Source organism: Lagopus muta, chromosome 16 (genome assembly GCF_023343835.1).
Source record: "Lagopus muta isolate bLagMut1 chromosome 16, bLagMut1 primary, whole genome shotgun sequence".
NCBI lineage: Eukaryota > Metazoa > Chordata > Aves > Galliformes > Phasianidae > Lagopus > Lagopus muta.
In genome coordinates, this window is record NC_064448.1 from 6092981 (window position 1) to 6113047 (window position 20067).

General features: G+C 50.6%; 1 protein-coding gene across 4 annotated transcripts in view; it reads left to right on the forward strand.

The window, feature by feature from the left end:
* LAMA5 (laminin subunit alpha 5) overlaps positions 1-20067 on the forward strand; it is a 78705-nt gene that overhangs the window by 44444 nt on the left and 14194 nt on the right. For 2 of the 4 annotated variants that reach the window (XM_048963496.1, XM_048963493.1), the window contains exons 15-44: positions 634-768; positions 2296-2433; positions 2611-2663; positions 2885-2984; positions 3478-3530; positions 3927-4032; positions 4692-4791; positions 5031-5187; positions 6859-6997; positions 9800-9942; positions 10044-10150; positions 10810-10963; positions 11657-11817; positions 12365-12473; positions 12941-13038; positions 13557-13758; positions 14091-14217; positions 14424-14563; positions 15218-15333; positions 15586-15797; positions 16024-16228; positions 16441-16585; positions 17111-17251; positions 17621-17782; positions 17903-18004; positions 18088-18171; positions 18493-18723; positions 19259-19372; positions 19650-19777; positions 19960-20040. In XM_048963496.1, coding sequence (XP_048819453.1) covers positions 634-768; positions 2296-2433; positions 2611-2663; positions 2885-2984; positions 3478-3530; positions 3927-4032; positions 4692-4791; positions 5031-5187; positions 6859-6997; positions 9800-9942; positions 10044-10150; positions 10810-10963; positions 11657-11817; positions 12365-12473; positions 12941-13038; positions 13557-13758; positions 14091-14217; positions 14424-14563; positions 15218-15333; positions 15586-15797; positions 16024-16228; positions 16441-16585; positions 17111-17251; positions 17621-17782; positions 17903-18004; positions 18088-18171; positions 18493-18723; positions 19259-19372; positions 19650-19777; positions 19960-20040 — 3943 coding nt within the window. Of the gene's footprint in view, positions 1-633; positions 769-2295; positions 2434-2610; positions 2664-2884; positions 2985-3477; positions 3531-3926; positions 4033-4691; positions 4792-5030; positions 5188-6858; positions 6998-7284; positions 7415-9799; positions 9943-10043; positions 10151-10809; positions 10964-11656; positions 11818-12364; positions 12474-12940; positions 13039-13556; positions 13759-14090; positions 14218-14423; positions 14564-15217; positions 15334-15585; positions 15798-16023; positions 16229-16440; positions 16586-17110; positions 17252-17620; positions 17783-17902; positions 18005-18087; positions 18172-18492; positions 18724-19258; positions 19373-19649; positions 19778-19959; positions 20041-20067 lie in introns of all 4 variants that reach the window. The other 2 variants (XM_048963494.1, XM_048963495.1) reach the window with 2 other exon arrangements.

Genomic DNA, 20067 nt, shown 5'->3' on the forward strand with positions numbered 1-20067 from the left:
TTCTTTGGAAATGAAAAAACATGCCTTTCTTTGGAGAATGTTGATGCTTCTCAACATCACCCATGTAATTTGCAGTAAGAATTTGGCGGGCTTGTTCTGGAGGTCATGGATCATGCCAAAGCCTGGAGGAGGAGCAGTTGTTATTAGTCACACTTCCTCAGCACAACCCAGCTGTGACCGAATGTCCCAGCTTACACCTTCTTGTCTCTCTTTAGTTCATGGGTCTCCAACCTTTTGGCTTGCCTGGGCTGCACTGGGTGAAGAGTAATTGCATGGGACCATATATAAAACATAACACAGTTAATGTATATAAGTGGCAATTTTTAAAAAATATATATTTTTTTAATTAAAATGTTAAAAAAGAGGGCAACAAAAACATTAAACTGATGGGTTGGACACATGCTATTGTCCATTAACTTGCTAAAAGGTGCATTGAATAGGCTGTAAAAACAAATTCGCCACCTCTCAGGGTCATTCTCCTGGTATGGCTGTGATCTAGATGAAGGTATTCCCCATGTCTCTGCGGAATTAAGAAATGAACTCTTTTTATGTAAATAACTAATCTGTGTGGGAGCGACTGACAATTGAGTGCTTGGCCATGGTTCAGGCGTTTCATCAGTCCTGTTCTTCCAGCTTGCTCCTGTGATTCCCGGGGTGCTGTGGACAACAACTGCAGCCCAGCTGGCCAATGTCGATGCCATGTGAATTTTGCAGGGCACACCTGCAACCAGTGTGCCCTGGGCTTCTACGGGTACCCCAGCTGCACACGTGAGTAACCACCCTTGTGAGCGGATCTTAGGGGAGGGAAGGGAATAGCTGCTGTTACTGGCTTAGTAATGGTTTCCCTTTCTGAAATGCAGCTCCAAGGGTTATATATGAATATAACTGGTTCTTGCAGCAGGAATCAATTTTCTTGTGCACAGTTCACCTGGCTATCTCATCTGATAGGCATGCTATGTAGTGAGGAAACATCTCTAAGGAATGCTTCCCCAGAGGCTGTGCAGTTCTGTCTCTCCAAGCCCGTTGTCACTAACAGCAAGAGCTCGGGTCTGTCTGGTTGGTTGGAAATAAAATTCAGTCTGGATATATGGCCTCTGAAACAGACCTACAGATAATGAATCGGTTCAGACTCCCTCTCTGAAAGATCAGAATTTGGGGTTTCATGTCAGCCCCAGATTCAAGGAGAGAGCTTTCCAGTGACTTCCCTGGGCACTGCATCACTCCTGCTGGTGCCAGGGCTGAGTTCTGGTTACTCTGAATGGCCCTCTCCAGCTCTGGGCAGTGTCCCCATCTCCCTCCTGTTGGCAGCCTGACTGGAAGCCAGATGTATTCTTCTGTCTCCCAGCAAGAATTTACTGCTCATTAAAAAAATAATCTGTGATACCATTTCCCTGAAGCTACAAAAGAGCATCGTCACCCTCTTGCACCATACTAAATGTAGATGCCTGAGCTGCAGCCAGCTGGCAGAGCACTCCTTGCAACTGCTGATGCCGGCAATATGCCTTTGAAGAGGCTGAAGGCATGCTGAAATGGTCTCATAGGAATTCAGTAGTCTTTTGTTTTTTTTCTTCTCTTCTAAAGCAGTATCCAGATTGCAGGGGAGTAGAGGAATCATGGCAGGGAAAGAAGAGGAAAACCTGGCTTTTAAAAAATCTGTTGTTTAATTAACAGTGCTTTGCTGTACCATATCCCCCTTGGCATCAGAGCAGGGAAGGGAATTGAGGAGTGCTGGCTGTGCCAGGAGGGCAGGGGCAGCTCCCCAGCAGCTCGCTGACCTTTTGTGTGATATGGCAGCAGGATTGCTGTGTGGTTTGCAGGAGGTTGTGCAGGAAGCACAGAGCCATCACTCTGCCCTCGCCCCCAGCAGAGCCATGGCTGTTTGTGGTCCTGTGCTGTGGACCTGCTGCCCATATGCATCATGGCTGAGTATTGCTCTTTGGGGCCTGGGTGCAAATGAGCTTTTGCAGATCTGTCGTTGCTTGCTGATCGTTTTGGAATGAGATCACACGTTCCCTTTTCTTTAACCAAAAGTTCTCTCCCTGCCACTGAAAAACACATAGATGTACGTGAATGGCTCTGATAAAAAATGTGAAAACATTGTTTTTCTTAAAAGATTTATTCTTTTTTTTTTTTTACTAGATGAAAGAATGAGTGCATTTGTTATTTATAACCTGTTTTTGACTACTTCAGTGATGGTGAAGGTCAGGCAGACAAAAGAGGTTGCTGGAGGGAGGCCTTGAATGCAGGAGTCTTTGTGCCCTGCAAGCCCAGCAGTTCCTCTCCCCTCTTTTGCAGCATGCCAGTGCTCCAGGGAGGGCTCTCTGCACAGCACGTGTGACCAGGAGACGGGGCAGTGCAGCTGCCGGCCCAAAGTGACGGGGCTGCGCTGTGACAGCTGCGTGCCGGGCGCCTATGGATTTCCACAGTGTGAAGGTAGGAGCTCCTTTCTCCTCCTGGGACAGGGACCCTGGGGTCCTGGACATGGTGTGGTGCTGGTAAATGGGATGTTGTTCCCTAACGGTTATGTCGGTGAAGAAATGACTGCTTTGAGGAGCAATCAGGATGTGAGTTGTCTCTTTATAAATCCCTCCTCGTGCCTCTCTTTTCTAGTGGGCTCCTGTAACCCAGCTGGGTTAGTGACTGCAGATCCCTCGCTGGCCCCAGTGAGTATCATCAGATGAACCTGCCCAACCTCTGCAGGCCATTTCATTCATTCATTTATTTGTTTGTTTGTTTAGCATGATCCCTCTTTTTCTCACTTGGGCCAAATCATTCCTAAAGCACAGTTCTAGAAGCAGCCATTGCTCACTGTAGGGTAGCAGACACTATGTTCAGCCACTGTTACGTAAATTCTCACCTGCTCTTTTCTCCTCCATTTCTCCAGGGCTCCTGTGCATGTCGGGCATATGTTGAAGGCCCAGCTTGTGACAGATGCAAGCCCTTGTACTGGAACCTGACTCCAGATAACCCTTATGGCTGCACGAGTAAGGAAATGGCAATGCACAACCCCAAAAAGTCCTTTCCACATTGTAATGATACAAGATTCAAACCCAAGCCAGTGGGGGCCACCACTTTTGCATGGAAGTGATACCTTTCCTTCCTTCTTACCATGAGATATGTCAATGTTGGAGGTACCTGGGACACCTCTTGGAGAGGGAAAAGGCTAGAGCCTTTGCTTGGAGTGGAACACAGAGCTCATGCAATGAGTTCTTGGCCCCCCTCTGAAGACCTTGCACACTTAGACTTTCATGGCTCAAAGTGAAGAAAAGTCAAATGTCTTTGACAGTTGTATCTGTAATGATAACTGTCCAAAATGAAAAGTGAGCCCATGTGCAATGCTACCCTCTACTTGACCAGCTCCCAGGTCCTATTATCCCAGGCAGTGTCCTCTGGTATGGTGGGTAATGATTACCCATCAGGCTTCTTCTCAGGTGCTGAATGCTCTTCTGAATTTCTTGTTCCTCTTCCCCTCTTCAGGCTGCAAGTGTGAGACCAAGGGCACCATCAGTGGAATTGCGGAGTGTCAGCAGGTGAGTTTGCTTTTCTGTGCCTCCAGGCGCATCTGAAACTGTGCTGTCTTGCGTGTGTTTCAGCTCTCCCAGCAGCTGCTGGAGACTCCCATCCTGACGCTGAACTCTCAAAGGTCACACCACAATCTGTGCTTGCATGACAACATAGGATTAAGACCTGTCATAAATTAGGCACCTAAATATTTCTGGGTCTGGCCCAGGATGCCTGGATTTTTGTTTGCCTGAATTTTTGGGCAGTTGCACTTATCTGGCCCTTATCTGGCCCACCCACACACAGGAAGCATGAAACTCACAATGTTCCTCCAGCACCTCTGACTAGAACCCACGTAGCTGAGTAACGGCTCAGCCATGAGGAACAATGAGAGGGAATCAGCTCCCATCCCTGCTCTGTCCTAGGGCAATGGGCAGTGTTTCTGCAAACCGAACACGTGTGGCCAGTTCTGCTCAACGTGCAAAGATGGCTTCTTCAGTATGGAGAACGCAAATTACTTTGGCTGCCAAGGTGAGTTCTCTTCTGACATGTCAGGTGAAGGAGGGGGGCACACGGGATGGACCTTGGGCAAGCGTCTGCATACCTCAACTGATTGGTGGCCTTGGAGAGAAGGAGCAGACATCCCACCTCTTTCTTTTCGGCATACTGTGACCTAGAACATGTGCTGGATCTTACTAGGTATCTGGAAACCCAAATTCATGCTTTTACCACTGGTTAAGGTCCTTAAGGCTTAGGGATGGGAGCCCGGTGGTCATGTCCTCGCAGCTGTCCCCCTTCCTCCTGTTGGGAGCAGGTGGACACGGACACGTGGGGTTGGCTGCTTTCCATCGTGACCATGGGAAGAGGAGAAGGAGGAGATCCGGCCGCCGTCGGCTGGCCCACACAGTCCCGGAAGGGTTGGGAAGAGGGAACAAGGCCGCTGTGCTGCGGTGCCTGGCTGTGAGGGCTTGCAGACCTTGTTCCTCCTGCAGCCGTTGGATATCTGCAAATAGCTCGGCGCTGAGGTGGAAGAGGAGCTGATCCAAGCGGGGCCGGGGCCAATATGAAAACGGATACAATGGAATAAAAATAGTGGCCCCGGCCTCCCCACCCGCTGGGGTGCGCCTTTGATTAGGGACCAGGAGCTCGTTAGCATGGCGGGAATGTAAACAGGCGCTTCCTGCCCACAGGCTGCCGCTGCGACGTCGGTGGGTCGCTGGGGCCATCCTGCGAGGAGCGGAGCGGAGCCTGCCGCTGCCGGCACAACACGCGTGGGCCCACCTGCACTCAGTAAGCTGCACCTCAGGGCCCTGCCTCGTGCCCATCCCTTGGGGCTGGTGTGTCCTGTGTGGGGACCTGGTCGCCTGGATGGCAGCCACGCATTGGCTGAGGTGTCCTCCTGCCTGCAGCAAAGGCATGAAGCGTCTGAAACTAGCAGCTCAAGAGGCGAAAGGGGCTGGGGGGTGAGCTGGGTGAGTCCGGAGCCTTTCCCTGCTGATAAAAGTCACAGTGCTCCTTCTCTTCCCCAGACCTGTGCGGGATCATTATTTCCCTGACCTTCACCACCTGAAATTTGAGCTGGAGGAAGGGACCACGCCAGACGGCCGGGCTGTGCGCTTCGGCTACAACCCGCTGGAGTTTGAGGGCTTCAGTTGGCGCGGATATGCACAGATGTCCTCCATCCAGGTACACTGGTCCCAGCCCAGCTCCCCCTGGGGAGGATGCAGTCAGCAGAAAGCTGACGTGTTTTTGGCACACATCTGTTACTCCAAGCGCCTCTCAGAGCCACGTGGCAGCCAACATAAACAGCACAGTGTATATATAGCCTGTTTGTGGAGATATTTCCTGTAGTTCTGGGGACGGCATAGACTGATGAGGGGAAAGATCCTAAACTGGGAGTCCCCTGACATCCTAATCCGGTTAGACAGAGGTGGTCGCTTGGTGATTGCTTACAGGGATGTCTATAAACACTGTCTTGGGATTTCCTTGCGGCTGTTTCCTCTGACTCTGCTCTTTCTTGCATCTTTCCGCATAACCTTCTCACATTTTTCCGAAAATAAAGCAGATTCTTTGCTTCCATATTCAGCTCAGACCTCAGCTTCGGCTCTTGCTGACAGATGGTTTGCCATAAATATGATTTACACTAACCTGGAATTGTCTAAGCCCCAGAGATTAAGCTGTTTCATCTCTTGACTCTCTTATTCTCATTGGATTCTTCTTCTGCATAGCACCTGCTGAAGTGTCACCTGTGTGTGTGTTTGGGGATAGAGTGCAGGGCAGTTGTTCTCCTACAGTCTTGTCCCATTTAAGGTTCCTTATTCTGGTGTGTGTACTTTCAGTTTTCTTTACTTTTTTTCACACTTAAGTGAAATAACAGAGAGGCCAGAGGTGTTGACTCTTTTCCATTGAATTTGTACCTAGGAGCTGGGCAGCAACTACTGTAGGTTCCCTTGAGAAAATTCTAGCCTTTAAAGTTTAAGGATGATGCTCGTGCTCAAGCTCTTGACTTTGTTTTGCATCCAGTGTTGGCACCAAGATAGAAATAGGCCTTGATAGAAGGGCAAACTCATGGCTATCTGCTGGCAGTTCTCTCCTGTAGTTTGCATTCTAAAAGGTCTTTCCAGTTTGCTCTCCTGTGGGTGTATAACTGCAGCTCCCAGGAACACAACCCTCCTTAGGAGTCTCCCCAGGCATGCCCCCTGCTTTCCACCATAAGCAGAAGGGCTATTCAAGCAGGTGTTTAGGCCTCTTCAAAGTGAGTGTTACCTAAGGCATCTGTTTAAATTAGGACTTCCCAAGCAGTATCCAGATAGGCAGAGGACTGATGCACGCTCAATGATGTATTTCCTTGGCACCGGTGGTTCTCAGCCTTGCAGTTTCCTGGGGATGAGGAATGAACTCCATTTGCAGTCTTCTCTGTTGGCATCTTATCAGAGATGTGGAAGCACAAGAGCAGTGGCTTCAGCATTTGCTACCTGCTGGCTGGTTATGTCACAAAGCCAAAAAGCATTACGTGCATAAGAAAAGCAAGGATTTCTTAAAACCTCTCCTCTGACTTGGCACGTGTACCAGCCTAGCTGAACAACCCTGCTGTGCCTGAGAACTTTCCAGACGCGGTCAGAGGCTTCCCACCCCTTTCCACTGTCAGCTCGCATGCTCTGCAGGCAGCCCTGCAGGGGATGTCGTCGTGAGGTGCCCGTGCTGGGGCTGTAGGGCCAGGTGCTTGTCTTCTCCTTGCGCTGTGGCATGTCGCTTTGGGAGCAGTGAGCCAAGCGGCTGCGCTTGGGCTGGTGGCTGTCAGCGGTGGAGGTAATTGAAGGTGTGCTCTGCTTCTCTCCCCTTTCTCTCTCCCACCAGCCCAAGGTAGTGGTGACTCTCAATGTGACCTCCCCCGACCTCTTCCGCCTCGTCTTCCGCTACGTCAGCCGGGGGTCCGCCAGTGTTGAAGGGAGGGTCTCGGTCGTTGAGGAAGGAAAGTTTAATATTTGTGGCAACTGTAAGTGCATTTTTCACTTCTAGACTAACTCAGAGCATTCCACGCTGCGACACTGCTCCTCTGCCCCTTCTCCTGTCTGAGGTGTGACTGTCCCACGTGTGCCCATCCTGAGTGTGCCCATCCCAGGTGGCTGGCCAGTGCTGTGCCATGGGATGGTGGGGAGGGGGAAGAGAGGCAGGCAGGCAGGCAGGTAGGCAGGTGGGTGAGGCTCCCCTGCAGAGCAGGTGAGTGGCCAGGAGCTGGCCTCCCAGTGACGTGTGCCCCATGTGCTTTTTTGCTTTTTGCAGAATAAAATCAGAGTCACTGTAAACGTGAAGGAGGCAGAGCTCTATCTGTTCCATGTCATCCTGAGGTATATTAATTCAGGAGGGGCCACTGTATATGGCAAAATTACAGCTTATCAGCCACGAAGGAGAGGTAAGGATCCCAGACTGCTCTGCTTTCCTGCACCATCGCCACCTCCTCCCCATTCCAGGCAACCTTCTTCATCATCCTTTGCAGAAGACACTTCCATATGGCTTTACCTGTTAGATCTGCCCTTCCAACTCAAAGGCTGATTTGAGCCTATAGCCTCCTTTATTTAACACAGCATTAGAAAGCTGGTCTCCAGTTGTGGAGCTACTCATTGAGGACTGTTATCAGTCAGACTGTTGGTGGATAAGGCTGTTGTACAACTAGATACAGTCTCTCCAGCAAGGGGCAGAGTCACCGCAGTGCCCCAGGCAGAGCTGAGCTGAGTTTCCACAAAACCAGAATCTGCCAAGTGCTGGCAGTGGGATCCAAACTTTGGCAGCTGGACATAGTCTTAGCAGCTACTCTGATGTGTGCAAGCTTGTCCTTGCTTTGTGCATCTCCTAAAAATGCTGCTGGCTTCACAGTCTTTGGAAGTCTTTGACTTGAAATTGCATGTTACACAGGCAGTGCACTCCAGTGATTAGCTTCTTACCAAGACACAAGCTGCTGAAGAGGAAGAAGAGCCACAATAAGGTGGCTGAACAAGCCTAGAGACCTGGGCATCAGTTATTTTGGGAATCAGTGCGAGCAGAATTGTGTGGGTACAGACCTGAAGCCATGCAAGTACCCTAGGGCACAGCTGGCTGATTGATTTTGCCTCTCTGTGAATTGTACAGCCACATTATCCTGCTGTACTTGCACAGTACAAGGTTGCTGACATCAGCAAATTAATTTATTTGTATGTGAAGTAATGTCCTCTTTCTTGAGTTGACATACAAGATGTTTTGCCTTTGATCTGATATACAAAGTTTGAAATGCCAAGATATTCTTTTTCTTTTTTTTTTTTTTTTTTTTGGAGGGGAAAAATAGCTGGTAATTTTAAGGCCAGCCATATTACACAGCAGAAAGCCGAGAGGAGCATGAATGAAGCTCATGCTTGAGGATCCCACTGAAAGTCAGGAAGTATTTGAACTTTCCTGTCCAGCAGCAGAGCTTATTTGCCCCATGATGTGCTTCTCTCCTTGCTCAGAAGCAGCGATTTTTTTATAGTGTTGAAAGGCAAACTGCTGGACTGCTACACCAGCAAAGGGATCCAGGAGAGCAGCTTCCTTCATAGACCATTTGGCCTGAGAAATACTGGGCCACCTTCTGCCTGGGTGGAGTGGGCAAGTGGTAAAAGACAAGCAGCCGGAAAAGAAGATAAAAGGTCATATTTGACCATTTAATCTCTCTGCTTGAAGAAGATGAGCAAGATGTGGCTTGTGAAAAGGGAAGCCTTTTCCAAGCATATGGTCTACTGGCCAGTTCTTCCCTCTCCACCTCCACAACCCATCTGAGTTTGAGTTGTGTAAGCTCTCAAAGGAGTCCTCGCAAAGTTCAGCTCGTCAAGAAATCTGCCCCATGACCTATTCAGGGAAGTCTCTTCATTCCTCACATCCTCACCTTTGCTTCCCATCTGTGAAAGTGAGAGTTTGGCCCCAGCTGAAGCCAGGCTGCTGCAGCTCTAGCACACATGAGGAGAGGCTGACTCATCCCAGCAGCAGCAAAAGCCCTTGCTTTAGTTTCTGACCCTCTGCAATTTGCCTTGATGTCCATGTACAATACCAAGACAGTCAGCGTGTGGCATTCTCCACTTCTTCATGTCATCTGCTCCATATTCAGTGAATCCCCCTTAACCATGTGCTTAAAAACCCTCCTGAAACTGCTGGGCAGGCGGTCTGCTTCTAGGTGCTCTGCTGTTTTTTCGTCCAAAGTTAATGAATAGAATGGTTACAGGAATGTGTCAGCTGAGCCAAGGAGCTATTCAGCTGCACTCCTGCAGGTTAAAATCATTATCTAAATCTCAGTCCATGGCAGACAAGGAGGATGGGAGCACAGACTGGGAGTCTGAGAGTTTGCAAGAAGACGGTTAACTTGCTGGTGGACTTGGGATCAGAATATCTCTAAGGAAGAATGTATCTGGGCAATTCTTTTTGTCTGTCTCAGAATAAATTCTTCACAAATGAGTTCCTTCTCTAGCAGGAAGAATGCTCTTTGGCATGGAATACTCTGCACTTTGCAGTCCAGGTATGCAGAGCACACTGTGAAAGCTGTGGATTAGCATTAAGGATTACAGTGATTTTAATATTTTTTTTCCTGTTAAGCTACTGAGTAGATTCAGAGCAGATGTCTCTGTTAGGGGTCAACGTGGGATTGTGGGGCATCTTACAGCAGCACCAAGAGAGCAGCAGCCCAGGGCTCCCTGCTGCACTACAGAGCTGCTCTCCTGAGCGCAGCCTCTGATTTGCAGCCCCAGACTTTCTATCCCCTCCCCAGTGCCTTCAAAGCCTCTTGTCCCTCCCACTCCAGGTACAGAGCAGAGCAAGCAGATTGTCTTTGCTCCCAGCACGGAGCCAGCCTTTGTCACTGTCCCCCAGAACAGCTTTGGGGAGCCCTTCGTACTCAACCCCAACACCTGGTCTCTGATTGTCGAAGCAGAGGGTGTGCTGCTGGTAAGGACCAGCCCCTGTGTTCCATCTACCACAAGGAGCTTCAGCAGCTCTACACGGACAGGTATCCTACATGGAACTCACTTTCCTTTTTCTCTGCCTAGGACTATCTGGTCTTGCTACCCAGCTCATACTATGAAGCTCCAATACTGCAGCTAAAGGTCACGGATCCGTGTACATACCAGCCAGCCCCGGAACAAGCCACCCAGAAGTAAGAATCTCTGTATTTTTGTGCCATGTGGGACTCAGCTCTTGGTCTGGAGTTTAGAAAAATAGTGTACATCTGATGAGAGTCTGGATGCAGTAAAATTGTTTTGTGGAGTGCTTGCCATAGTTGATAAAGTCTGGTGAGCCTGCACTGGCCTAGAAGTCCAATGCACAGGTCACCTCATCCATGGCACAGTCAATGTGTGTTCTTACAGGCCCTGGAGATCTAATACAGTAAGACCATAGCCCTTTCCTGTGCTGGGATACATTCCCAGTGTCGTATATGTCAGTCAGTAGCGCTGGAAAATGGCTACAAGTTAGTGTTTGCTGGACTATTTAAAAAGAATGGGCAGTCTGGTCAGTGCTTAGAGCATCTCAGTGCATCTGCTTGTGCTGCCCAGGACCCCTCTGTCATGCAGGTAGGGAGGCTGGGTGGGTTCTGGACATCACCTATCTTCTCCACTATAGCAGCACTCCTCAGCATAAAGCACAACTCGAAGGGGAGAAGTTCTTTGTTCTGACTGTTCTTGCTGGTCCTGTAACAAATGGTTTTGCACCACAATTACTCGAGATGCTTCTTTGGGCAGGGCAGTCTTCATGTGTGTCCTTGGCTCTTACAATTGTTATATAACAAAAGCTCTTTTCAAATTCTTATACTTTTAGTTGCCTCTTGTATAAGTACCTGTCTCTGGATGGCTTCCCTGCTGTGGCAGGGGTGGATGCGGTGTGCAGGCTGGACAACAGGTTACCCAGAGGCTGTCCCATGGAGCAGCTCACTCCTTCCCATCCCTGGATGGCAATGTGCAGTGGCAATGATGTGAGTAGCACTTCTGCTTCATCTCTTGCATGGTGGCAGTCATCTCTGCACTGTCCGGTGCTTTGCATACACTTGGGCAGGTTATCAAAAGGATGTTGCACCGAAGTGCACCTCAGTTGCTCCATCAGTGTTGGGGCTGTGCTTGCATGCCCTGTTCCTCAAGACCAAAAGCAGTGTCTTGCATACAAACAACTTACAAAGGTTGCATGGTACTTGCATGGTACGTGGTAAGGGCTGTCGCATCCTCTCAGTCCCCTGCAGTCCTGATTTGTACCCCTAGAGTGTTCTCTGAGAGTCTACAGTATGCAGGTAACAGAGGTGAAGACACTCTGCAGGCAGCTGGACACAGGGGCACAAACCTCAGGGTGTAAAGCTGGAACAGATCACCCCAAGCAAACAAGTAGCATGTGCTTCTGAGTATGGCTTGTTCTGCCCTGATTCACTCAGCAGCAACTGCTGCACAGGGACAAGGGGGAGATTGATTTGAGGACCAGAGCTGTGAACACCTTTTAATTCATGATCACTTGGAATGCCACAAATGCCATTGTGTGTCTTTTCCTGTGAGGGGTGCAAACAGCAGTGGGGTGCAAACTCCAGTGTTTGCTGCAGAGGATTTGTAACACAGGCATCACATGTCCTCGCTATGGGAGGTGGGACAGGACCCCCTCCTCCAGCTGTGTCTCTGTTCTCCAGGTGGAAGTCCAGCTGTCACTGCCTGTTGCCCAACCTGGAAAATACGTGTTGGTGGTGGAGTATGCCAACCCCAATGCTTTGCATCCGGTGGGTGTTGCCATCAGCTCACCGCACTTAGCCATGCAGCAGGGCACGTTCACCTTCTACCCGTGTGTCTACAGGTATGGTGAGCTCTGAGATACTAAGTTCAGTCCTCCTGTGACCTGGCCAGGGCAGACTTCCTTGATTGAGCTTTTTCTGCCTTATGGCATAAGGAAAGCAATGCTGCAATGTTGTATATCTAAGCTGCATGTGTCCAAACTGATTCTAACTGGATGTGGATTTTACTGACTGGCTGACCCTGGGAACTGCGTGGCGTCCCTGGCACATTATCGTGCCAGCAGGGTCCTGTAATACCTCTGCCAAGTGGCCTATTGCTCCTATTTGCAACTGGGTACATTGGTAGGGGCCCTGGTTTGGGGAATGGCCTACAGGCAGATTCATTGGAGCCAGTGGTGAAGGTCAAACTATGCCCCTTACTATAGAAGTGTCTGACTTCAGGCTGCAAACTGTGCAGTGGGAAACAAATGTCTGAGGTGTCCTTGGGAAACCTGCCAGAAAAGGCATCAAAAGATTTACAGGGATTTTGTCTAAATGCCTCTGGGACATATAGCTGGCAAGACAAGAAATGTGTCACGACCCTGCTCAAAATCTATTTTCGTCTCACAGTTTCCTTTGTCGAGGGGTTGCTGTGGATTCCCAGAGCAGATTGGCAACTTTTGAACTTACTTCAGAGGCCACGATTCGGTTCATCGCTGACCTGGCTGACTTCTTCCTGGTGAGGCTCCCTCTCACAAGTTGCTGTTAACAGATTGCAAGGAGAGGTGGGAGCAGTACCTGGCTCTGGTTGGGCTGGATGCTAGATCTCCATCTATGTCATGTGCAGTCCGAGGTGGAGAGAGTGTACAGCAGCATGTTTGGAAATAGATCACAGGACTTGGATTTGGGAGAAGATGCTGACAGGAAGCTGCTCTTTGCAGGAGCTGTGCAGCAACATGACAGTACTTCTTCCCACTTTACCTGGAGACATTCATAGTTGCTTAGATGGAGATAGAAGTGGAGCTCCTAAACACCTTAGGAGTTCCTAAACACCAGGGAAGAAGAGGAAGGAAATAGGTGTGGTCTGCTGTATGTTAGCCAGAGTCTGATGAGGGGATGTTTGGTGCTCTGATGGTGGACTCAGAAGCCGCTGTAGGCTCCCAGAGGCTGTAGTGTAACTGGGTGTCTCCTTTTCATGTGTGGCAGCACAAAGTGCACCTTGTTCCTGCTGAGCAGTTCACCATGGAGTTCGTCGAGCCGAAGGTGCATTGCATCAGTGTCCATGGCATGTTCTCATCCAATAGGTAAGAGTCTGAAGACCCTCAGGATTTTAGTGTGAATGTGGCTGTAACTCAAAAGAGTTGCTTCCCCATTTCCCTCAGCTTTGCAGCTTCTTATGTTTTTGACATAGCTAAAAGAAATCAGTGGCATAGGAGGCTGAGGTGAAGCACCTTGTCATCCACTAAGCAGGCGGTGCTGGAACAAGGGCTGGAAGCCAGGTGGCTGGCCCTGTCCCTGGGCTCCACACTGCCTCCTGTGGCAGGTACTGAGCAGTCACCATGAATAAGCTTGCTTTCTTGTCCTTGCTTGCATGCAGCAAGAGGTACTTGCTGAATTCTTGACAGATATGTATAATATATGCACAGAAATAAGCCTTTGCAAGGTTTTTGTCCTTACTGCTAAGCGTGTGTCACAGAGCTGCAGGTTCCAGCAAGAAGCTCTCCCTCATCAGTCATGCTTCATCACCTGCCATGCCAAGGTTGTGCTTTTCCTGCCAGGATCCCCAAATCCTCTCTTTACGTCCCATTGTCTCCTTTTGCAGCAGCTCCTGCATTCCCTCAAGATTCCTCAAGCTTTCCCAGTCAGTTGTTTTGGAGGGGGCCCAGGCTCTGCCTCTTGCCCCTGATGTCCCCCTGGCTCAAGCTGTCCTTGTGGCTCCAGCTGGAGTCCCACTGGAGCCTGCACCTCGGCCTCCCACAGCAATGGACTCCACCACAGAGCTCATCCTCTTGCAGCCACCACAGGTAGCAGCATCAACATAGGGTGGGCTGGATTTTTCCTTCTTTCTTCTGTAGCTTTACCAATTCAGCAATGAGTAGTTTTGGAATTTAACGGGGACTTTAACCTTGTGCCTGAAGCTGTAAATCCCATGGGCTCCTCTGTCTTACCTCCATTCTACCCTGCTTGGTTCTCTGGGCTTCCAGGAGCAGCTTTGCAGGTGGTGCCATTAAGGGGGAAGAGTGGAGAGCTGGGAGGTGGATTCACCAAAAGTCTGACTGATATGAGACAGTTGGGTAATTGGGGCAGAAATCACCGATGTGGTTTTTTTTGACTCTGTTCTTGTGTCTGGGGCCAGGCTGCTGTTGTGTTTAACAGCCGGATTCAGAACTTGGGGCGCTACGCTTTTGTTCTGCACTACTACCAACCCAACCATCCCACCTTTCCTGTGGAAGTGTTGATCAACGGTGGGCGAATCTGGCAAGGTGAGATGGGCAAGGTTCCAGGGAAAAGCTGCTGGGCAGAAGCCCTCAAAGAGGAGTCCCAGAACGTTTTCCATGCCAAAAGCTAATAGTGGGTTCTCCAAGGATTGCAAATGTGAAGAAAGACTGACTCATCTCTTTGAAACCAGAACGGGGTGATGAGGATTCCAAGGGAAATGTGGGACCAATAGATTTGTTGTTTTTTTCAGGTCAGACCAATGCTACTTTCTGCCCACATGGCTATGGGTGCCGGAGCCTGGTAGTTGCTGAGGACCAGATTGTCCTGGATGTTACTGACAATGACCTGATGGTGGTTGTTCGAGTGCCAGAAGGCAAACAGCTGTGGCTGGTGAGCATTTCTCTGGGTAGCTCCTGGGGCATGCTGGACCAGGCTCCAGCCACATGGCTCCAGCAGTGCTGGTCTTTGGGTTCCTTGGGGATTTCTGTGGCTGTGTCACCATAAGAACATTTCCCATCATCACTCAGTTCTGAACCAGCTTAGAAAGGTGCAGTCTTCAGTATTAGTGTTGTAGAACTGAGAGCAGGACCAGTATGTGACAGTTATCCTTCGCTGTGTGGTTTTGACACCAAAGCAAGGCAGAAACCTTGGGCAGCAGGGCTGCACTGACCAAAATCTGGGTAAATAGCTGAAAGGCAGAACAGGAAACCAGACATCTTCATGTCTGGGAGTTTAAGATGACATCAGGTGCCTGCTCTGTGTTGAAGCACAGCCAGTGCTCCCCTTTTAGGGTACTCTGCCAGTGCATTTGAGTCACTCCTCATGTGGAGCATTAGTGTAGAGGAAGCCTTATGGATAGATCACACTAGAGAGTCGGCCCCTGCTCTTTCCAGTACTCAGGCACCTTTGTGTGTTATATTATGTCCCGTGAGGGATGAGCTGATGAGAAATGAAAGGTGTAATTGAACTTTTGAGTGAGCTCCTTTTGGATTGCATCCGTCAGCTCAGCTAAAAAGCCTGGCGCACCCATCTTGTCCTTTGCAGGATTACATCCTCGTGGTGCCAGAGGACAGCTACAGCTCTCAGTACCTGCAGGAGGAACCCCTGGACAAGTCCTATGACTTCATCAGCAGCTGTGGCTTTAACAGCTTCTACATCAAGTGAGGCACTTGGCTTTGGATGGGTGCTGTGTTGGATGGGGGCTGCACACTCCTCAGGGAGCAAAAACATGTTCCCTTTATAGGGATTGTGGGGAGGTCTCTGTTAATACTTCCTTATGTAGTGACCAAACCTGAGGGGGTTTGGGCGTGCTCACCATCCCACCAATTTAGCACATGTTTATATAAGAAATCCTGCTGGATTTTGGGGTGGTGGGGAGGCTGCATGACGATTCCTCCTGTCTTCCTCTGCAGTCCCAGCACGTCGTCGAGGTTTTGCCGTGACTCTGCCATCTCGCTGTCCCTATTCTACAACAACGGGGCACAGCCCTGCCAGTGCCACGAGGCGGGGGCGCGGGGCAGCCAGTGCGAGCCCTTTGGTGGGCAGTGTCCCTGCAAGTCCAATGTCATCGGGCGGGAGTGCTCCCGCTGCGCCACCGGCTACTGGGGCTTCCCCAACTGCAGGCGTAAGTTGTCCTGTCTCCTGCCCCGCTTTGTGCAGCACTGACTACTTGGCCCCTTTGGGGGCAAAGACAGAGTTGGAAACAGTTGCATTTTCTAGCCTTGAAACAGCTTCAGGAAAGCAGCCCAGCTCTCTGCAGAGCTGCTGAGCTCTGCCTCCGTTGGCCTGTGCCTTCCTTGGGCTGCGTGGCTCTTGCTTTTCCAAACACACCTCCTTTTTGTCTCTTGCAGCCTGTGACTGTGGGACACGTCTCTGCGATGAGGTGACGGGGCAGTGCATCTGCCCTCCTCACACCCTGAAGCCAGAATGTGTTGTCTGTGAGCCCCAGACCTTTGGTTGCCATCCCCTCGTCGGCTGTGAGGACTGCAATTGCTCTCAGCCTGGAGTGCAGGAGCTGACAGAGCTTGGCTGCGATGTGGACAGCGGGCAGTGCAAGTGAGGAAGCCCTGTCCCTGTGCAGGGCGCAGCTGGCAGTATCTCTGAATGCTGCTGGGGTGATTGGAAACACTGGAAGGGTGCAGGGAGGAAACATGCAGGATAGAGAATTCTTTGTCAGCACCGTGTGCTTCCCAGCATGGATGAAGCTTTGCAAATACAGCAGCATAAAGCATAGGTTTCTAATGCTGCATCTTTTGCATCCTGCCCAGGTGCAAGCCCAATATAATTGGGCGACGGTGTGACCTCTGTGCCCCTGGCTACTACCACTACCCCAGCTGTCGGCGGTGTGACTGCCATCCTGATGGCACTGAAGCAAGCGTGTGCGACCCGGTGACAGGGCAGTGTCACTGCAAGGTCAGTCCTCCAGTGCCTTCACGTGATGCATTTATGCTTGGTTCAAGTCTCCTTGCTCTGGCTGTACAGCTGGTTTAGCCCTGGGGCTGCGGGTGTTTGATTCCTGCTGGGTTGTGCGATTCAGAACACCCTGACAGGCTTCTCCCCATCTTTCCTGGCTGCCAGGACTCACTCACCAGGCTGTCCGTGGGCAGTCAGGCAGCCTGAACTCTGAGCCCTGTTGTCAGAGAATGATGCAGGTGAAGCTGTCAGCCCACTCGCTCCTGCTCCTGTGTGAGCGGAGTAACTCAAACTGTTGTTCAGCTGCCTTCTCCTGCTGCTTTGCAGGGCTTGAAGTGCTTAGTTCAAGAGAATTCAATGTTTGCTGTGTGGTGTGGTGGCAAACTTGTTTGGGGACTGCTTAATTGTCTTTCAGTGTCACAGTGATGAGCCTTGTTGGGCTTGATCACTCCTAGAGCCATCTCTGCTCTCTGCTAAGACCCAGCAAGGAGCCTCTGACAATATTGAGCTTTGCATATCTTCCAGGAAAATGTGGAAGGCCCGAGGTGTGACCAGTGCCGCCTGGGGACGTTTTCTTTGGATGCCAGCAACCCCAAGGGGTGCACCAAGTGTTTCTGCTTTGGTGCCACCAATCGCTGCCGCAGTGCTGTGAAGTACCGAGCTGAGGTGAGGGACCAGCAGGACAGCTGAGCTGCTGTCTTGGGTCTTCATTGTACACTTGTCTTACCCTGGTGGAAGAGAAGGTGTGAGGATTGTTATCCTTGTCCTGCTATGCCCATCTCCCATTTTCAGACCCTTTTCCTGGTCTCTGGAGTCTCATAGGGTAGGAAGTCATGGATGGCATTTGGGGATTATGTCAGGCAAGAGTGCTCAGTTTTCCAATGGCTTCATCAGGATGTGTGTGAGGTTGTGACCCTGTTGGCATCTTTTCAGCCAAACTGAGAATTGCTCTTCTAAGCATCAGCATCCAAATGCCTTCCGTAGCTCCTCCAGGGCACAAGGGGAGAAATACATATGCTTGATCTTCCCCTACAGTTCATCGACATGAATGGCTGGCTCTTGATGAGCAGTGATCGCCAGGAGGTGCCAACAGCCCTGAGCCTGCGGGAGCAGCTCCTCCGTGCTGATCTCAGGAACCTCCTGGATGCCTATCAGGAGCTCTACTGGGTTGCACCCAGCTCCTACCTTGGGGACCGGGTAAGAGCGCAGTGGCAGCTGGACCAGCAGTGTTGCACATCCCTGACCCCACTCTGTGGGGCGTGGACAGCTCTGACTCAGGTTGCAGGTAGCAGCTGATGCAACTTGGCTCTTCCTTAGGTTTCCTCCTATGGTGGCCACCTGCGCTACGAGCTTCACTCTGACCCACGGAGGGGTGATGTCTTCATTCCCATGGAGTCCCGTCCAGATGTGATCCTGAAGGTGCAGCCCGAGCAATTCACCAGTGCCTCCTGCTAATGTGTGCAGGATGAGGTGATGACCAATGCCTTCCTTGCTTTTCTCAGGGAAATCAGATGAGCATCATGTTTCTGGAAGGCTCCTACCCTTCCCCGGGGGAGGTACATGAAGGCCGGCTGCAGTTGGTGGAGGTGAGTTAGCACACTGTATGTACCAAGTGCTCAGATGCTACCAAAAGGAAATGACTAGCTTGTAGGCAGAAGAGAGCGTTGCTTTGAGCTCAGTATTTTTTGGATGGTCCTGTGTGGAGCCAGGAGTTGGATTTGATGATCTTTATGGGTTCCTTCCAACTTGGGAAATTCTGTGATTTTTGATGGTGTCTTTTGCAGCAGAATTGGCTGTGAAAATCCAAGAACTGCTTTACCTGTGAAAAGGGAGCTGAAGGTTGGACTGGATGCCATAAAATAAGGGTTTGTTCTTCTTGTCAGTAACGTCAGTTCGTTTCCCTGCAGAGTAACTTCAGGCACACGGAGACACACAACCCTGTATCGAGAGAGGAGCTCATGATGGTGCTGGCAAACCTGGAGCAGCTGCAGATCCGGGCACTCTTCTCCCAGCTCTCCTCCTCTGTGTCCCTGCGTCGTGTGGTCCTGGAGATTGCAACGGATGCAGCTACGGGTGTCCCTGCCAGCAACGTGGAGTTGTGCCTTTGCCCAGCTAACTACCTGGGTGACTCCTGTCAGGTAGGGGCAAAGGAGCTTGCACTATTCTAGGCAGAGAGTGGTTGAACAGCTGCAGACAGACACCCCTCGTGCTTGGTGCAGGTGGCAGTCTGTGGGGTTTGGATCTCTGTGCAGAGCAGTGGTGCTGCACAGTCTGCTTCCAGGCCAACCCCTGAGGGTTTTAGCTTTCATTACAGATTAGGCTGTGCCTGAAGAAGGAACAGCATCTCCCAAATTCCCCCACACTGACCTGCTCACAGCTTTCCTCCTGCCAAAGCACAGCACACCTGGGGGATGTGTGCTGGCTGCATCTGGCCTCTTGGTAGGGACATGCTAGGAAAATTTGTTGAAGACCTAAATCAAGTTCATGCAGTACCTTGGAGGAGATCCTCTGCCTGGCCAGTTATCTCTTACCAATGAGGAATAGAAGATCTTCCTTGTTGCTTTTAATCTCTTCTCCTTCAATACAGCCCAGTGGGAATTCTGTCATGGAAATTAAATGGGTCTGTTTGCTTTGCCTGAATGTTTTTCACATCTCCTTCTGCTCTCTCCTCAGGAATGCGCTCCAGGTTACTACAGGGACACCAAGGGGTTATTTTTGGGGAAATGCATCCCATGTCATTGCAATGGCCACTCAGACCAGTGCCTGCCAGGATCTGGGATATGCCTTGTAAGTAAACAGTGAGACAGCATGGCCTTTTGGAGCTGGAAAGCTGGAGTTTGGAATCTGTAGTTTGGGATTTAGAAAGCTTTTCACGTGCAAACTGTGCCAGTGGGACCATGCTTGAATTAGAGCTTTAGCTGCATGTGAGATTTTGGGGGTGTTCCCCACTCAGGGTCAGGTGGAAGATAGTTCTGGGAAAGAAAAGGGAGTGCAGCATCCAGATACCTGGTGGGGTTGTTTCCTGCTGGTGGAGCTGAGCTTGCAGCATGACTTGTCCTTGCAGAACTGCCAGCACAACACAGAGGGAGATCACTGTGAGCAGTGCAAGGATGGCTATGTGGGCAGCCACAATGCTGACGGGAGCCTGCAGTGTGTCGGATGTCCGTGTCCTCTTTCCGTTGCCTCCAACAAGTGAGCACCCTAGAATGGGATTGTCCCCACGTCAGGGCACTGGTTTGGCCCTGGGGATGCTCCAGTGCCAGCCTTGTCCCTGGACACACACCTGCTCCCTACCAGCCCACACCATGGGGTCAGTGCCTTGGCACCACCTCAGGTGATAGCTGCACTTTCCCATTCACCCCTTCTCGTTTCAGTTTTGCCATTGGTTGTGTGCACAAGGGCTCCAGCACACAGTGCCTCTGCAAGCCTGGCTACGCTGGACCCAACTGCGAGCGGTAAGGAGGATGGCACCTCTGTTTCTT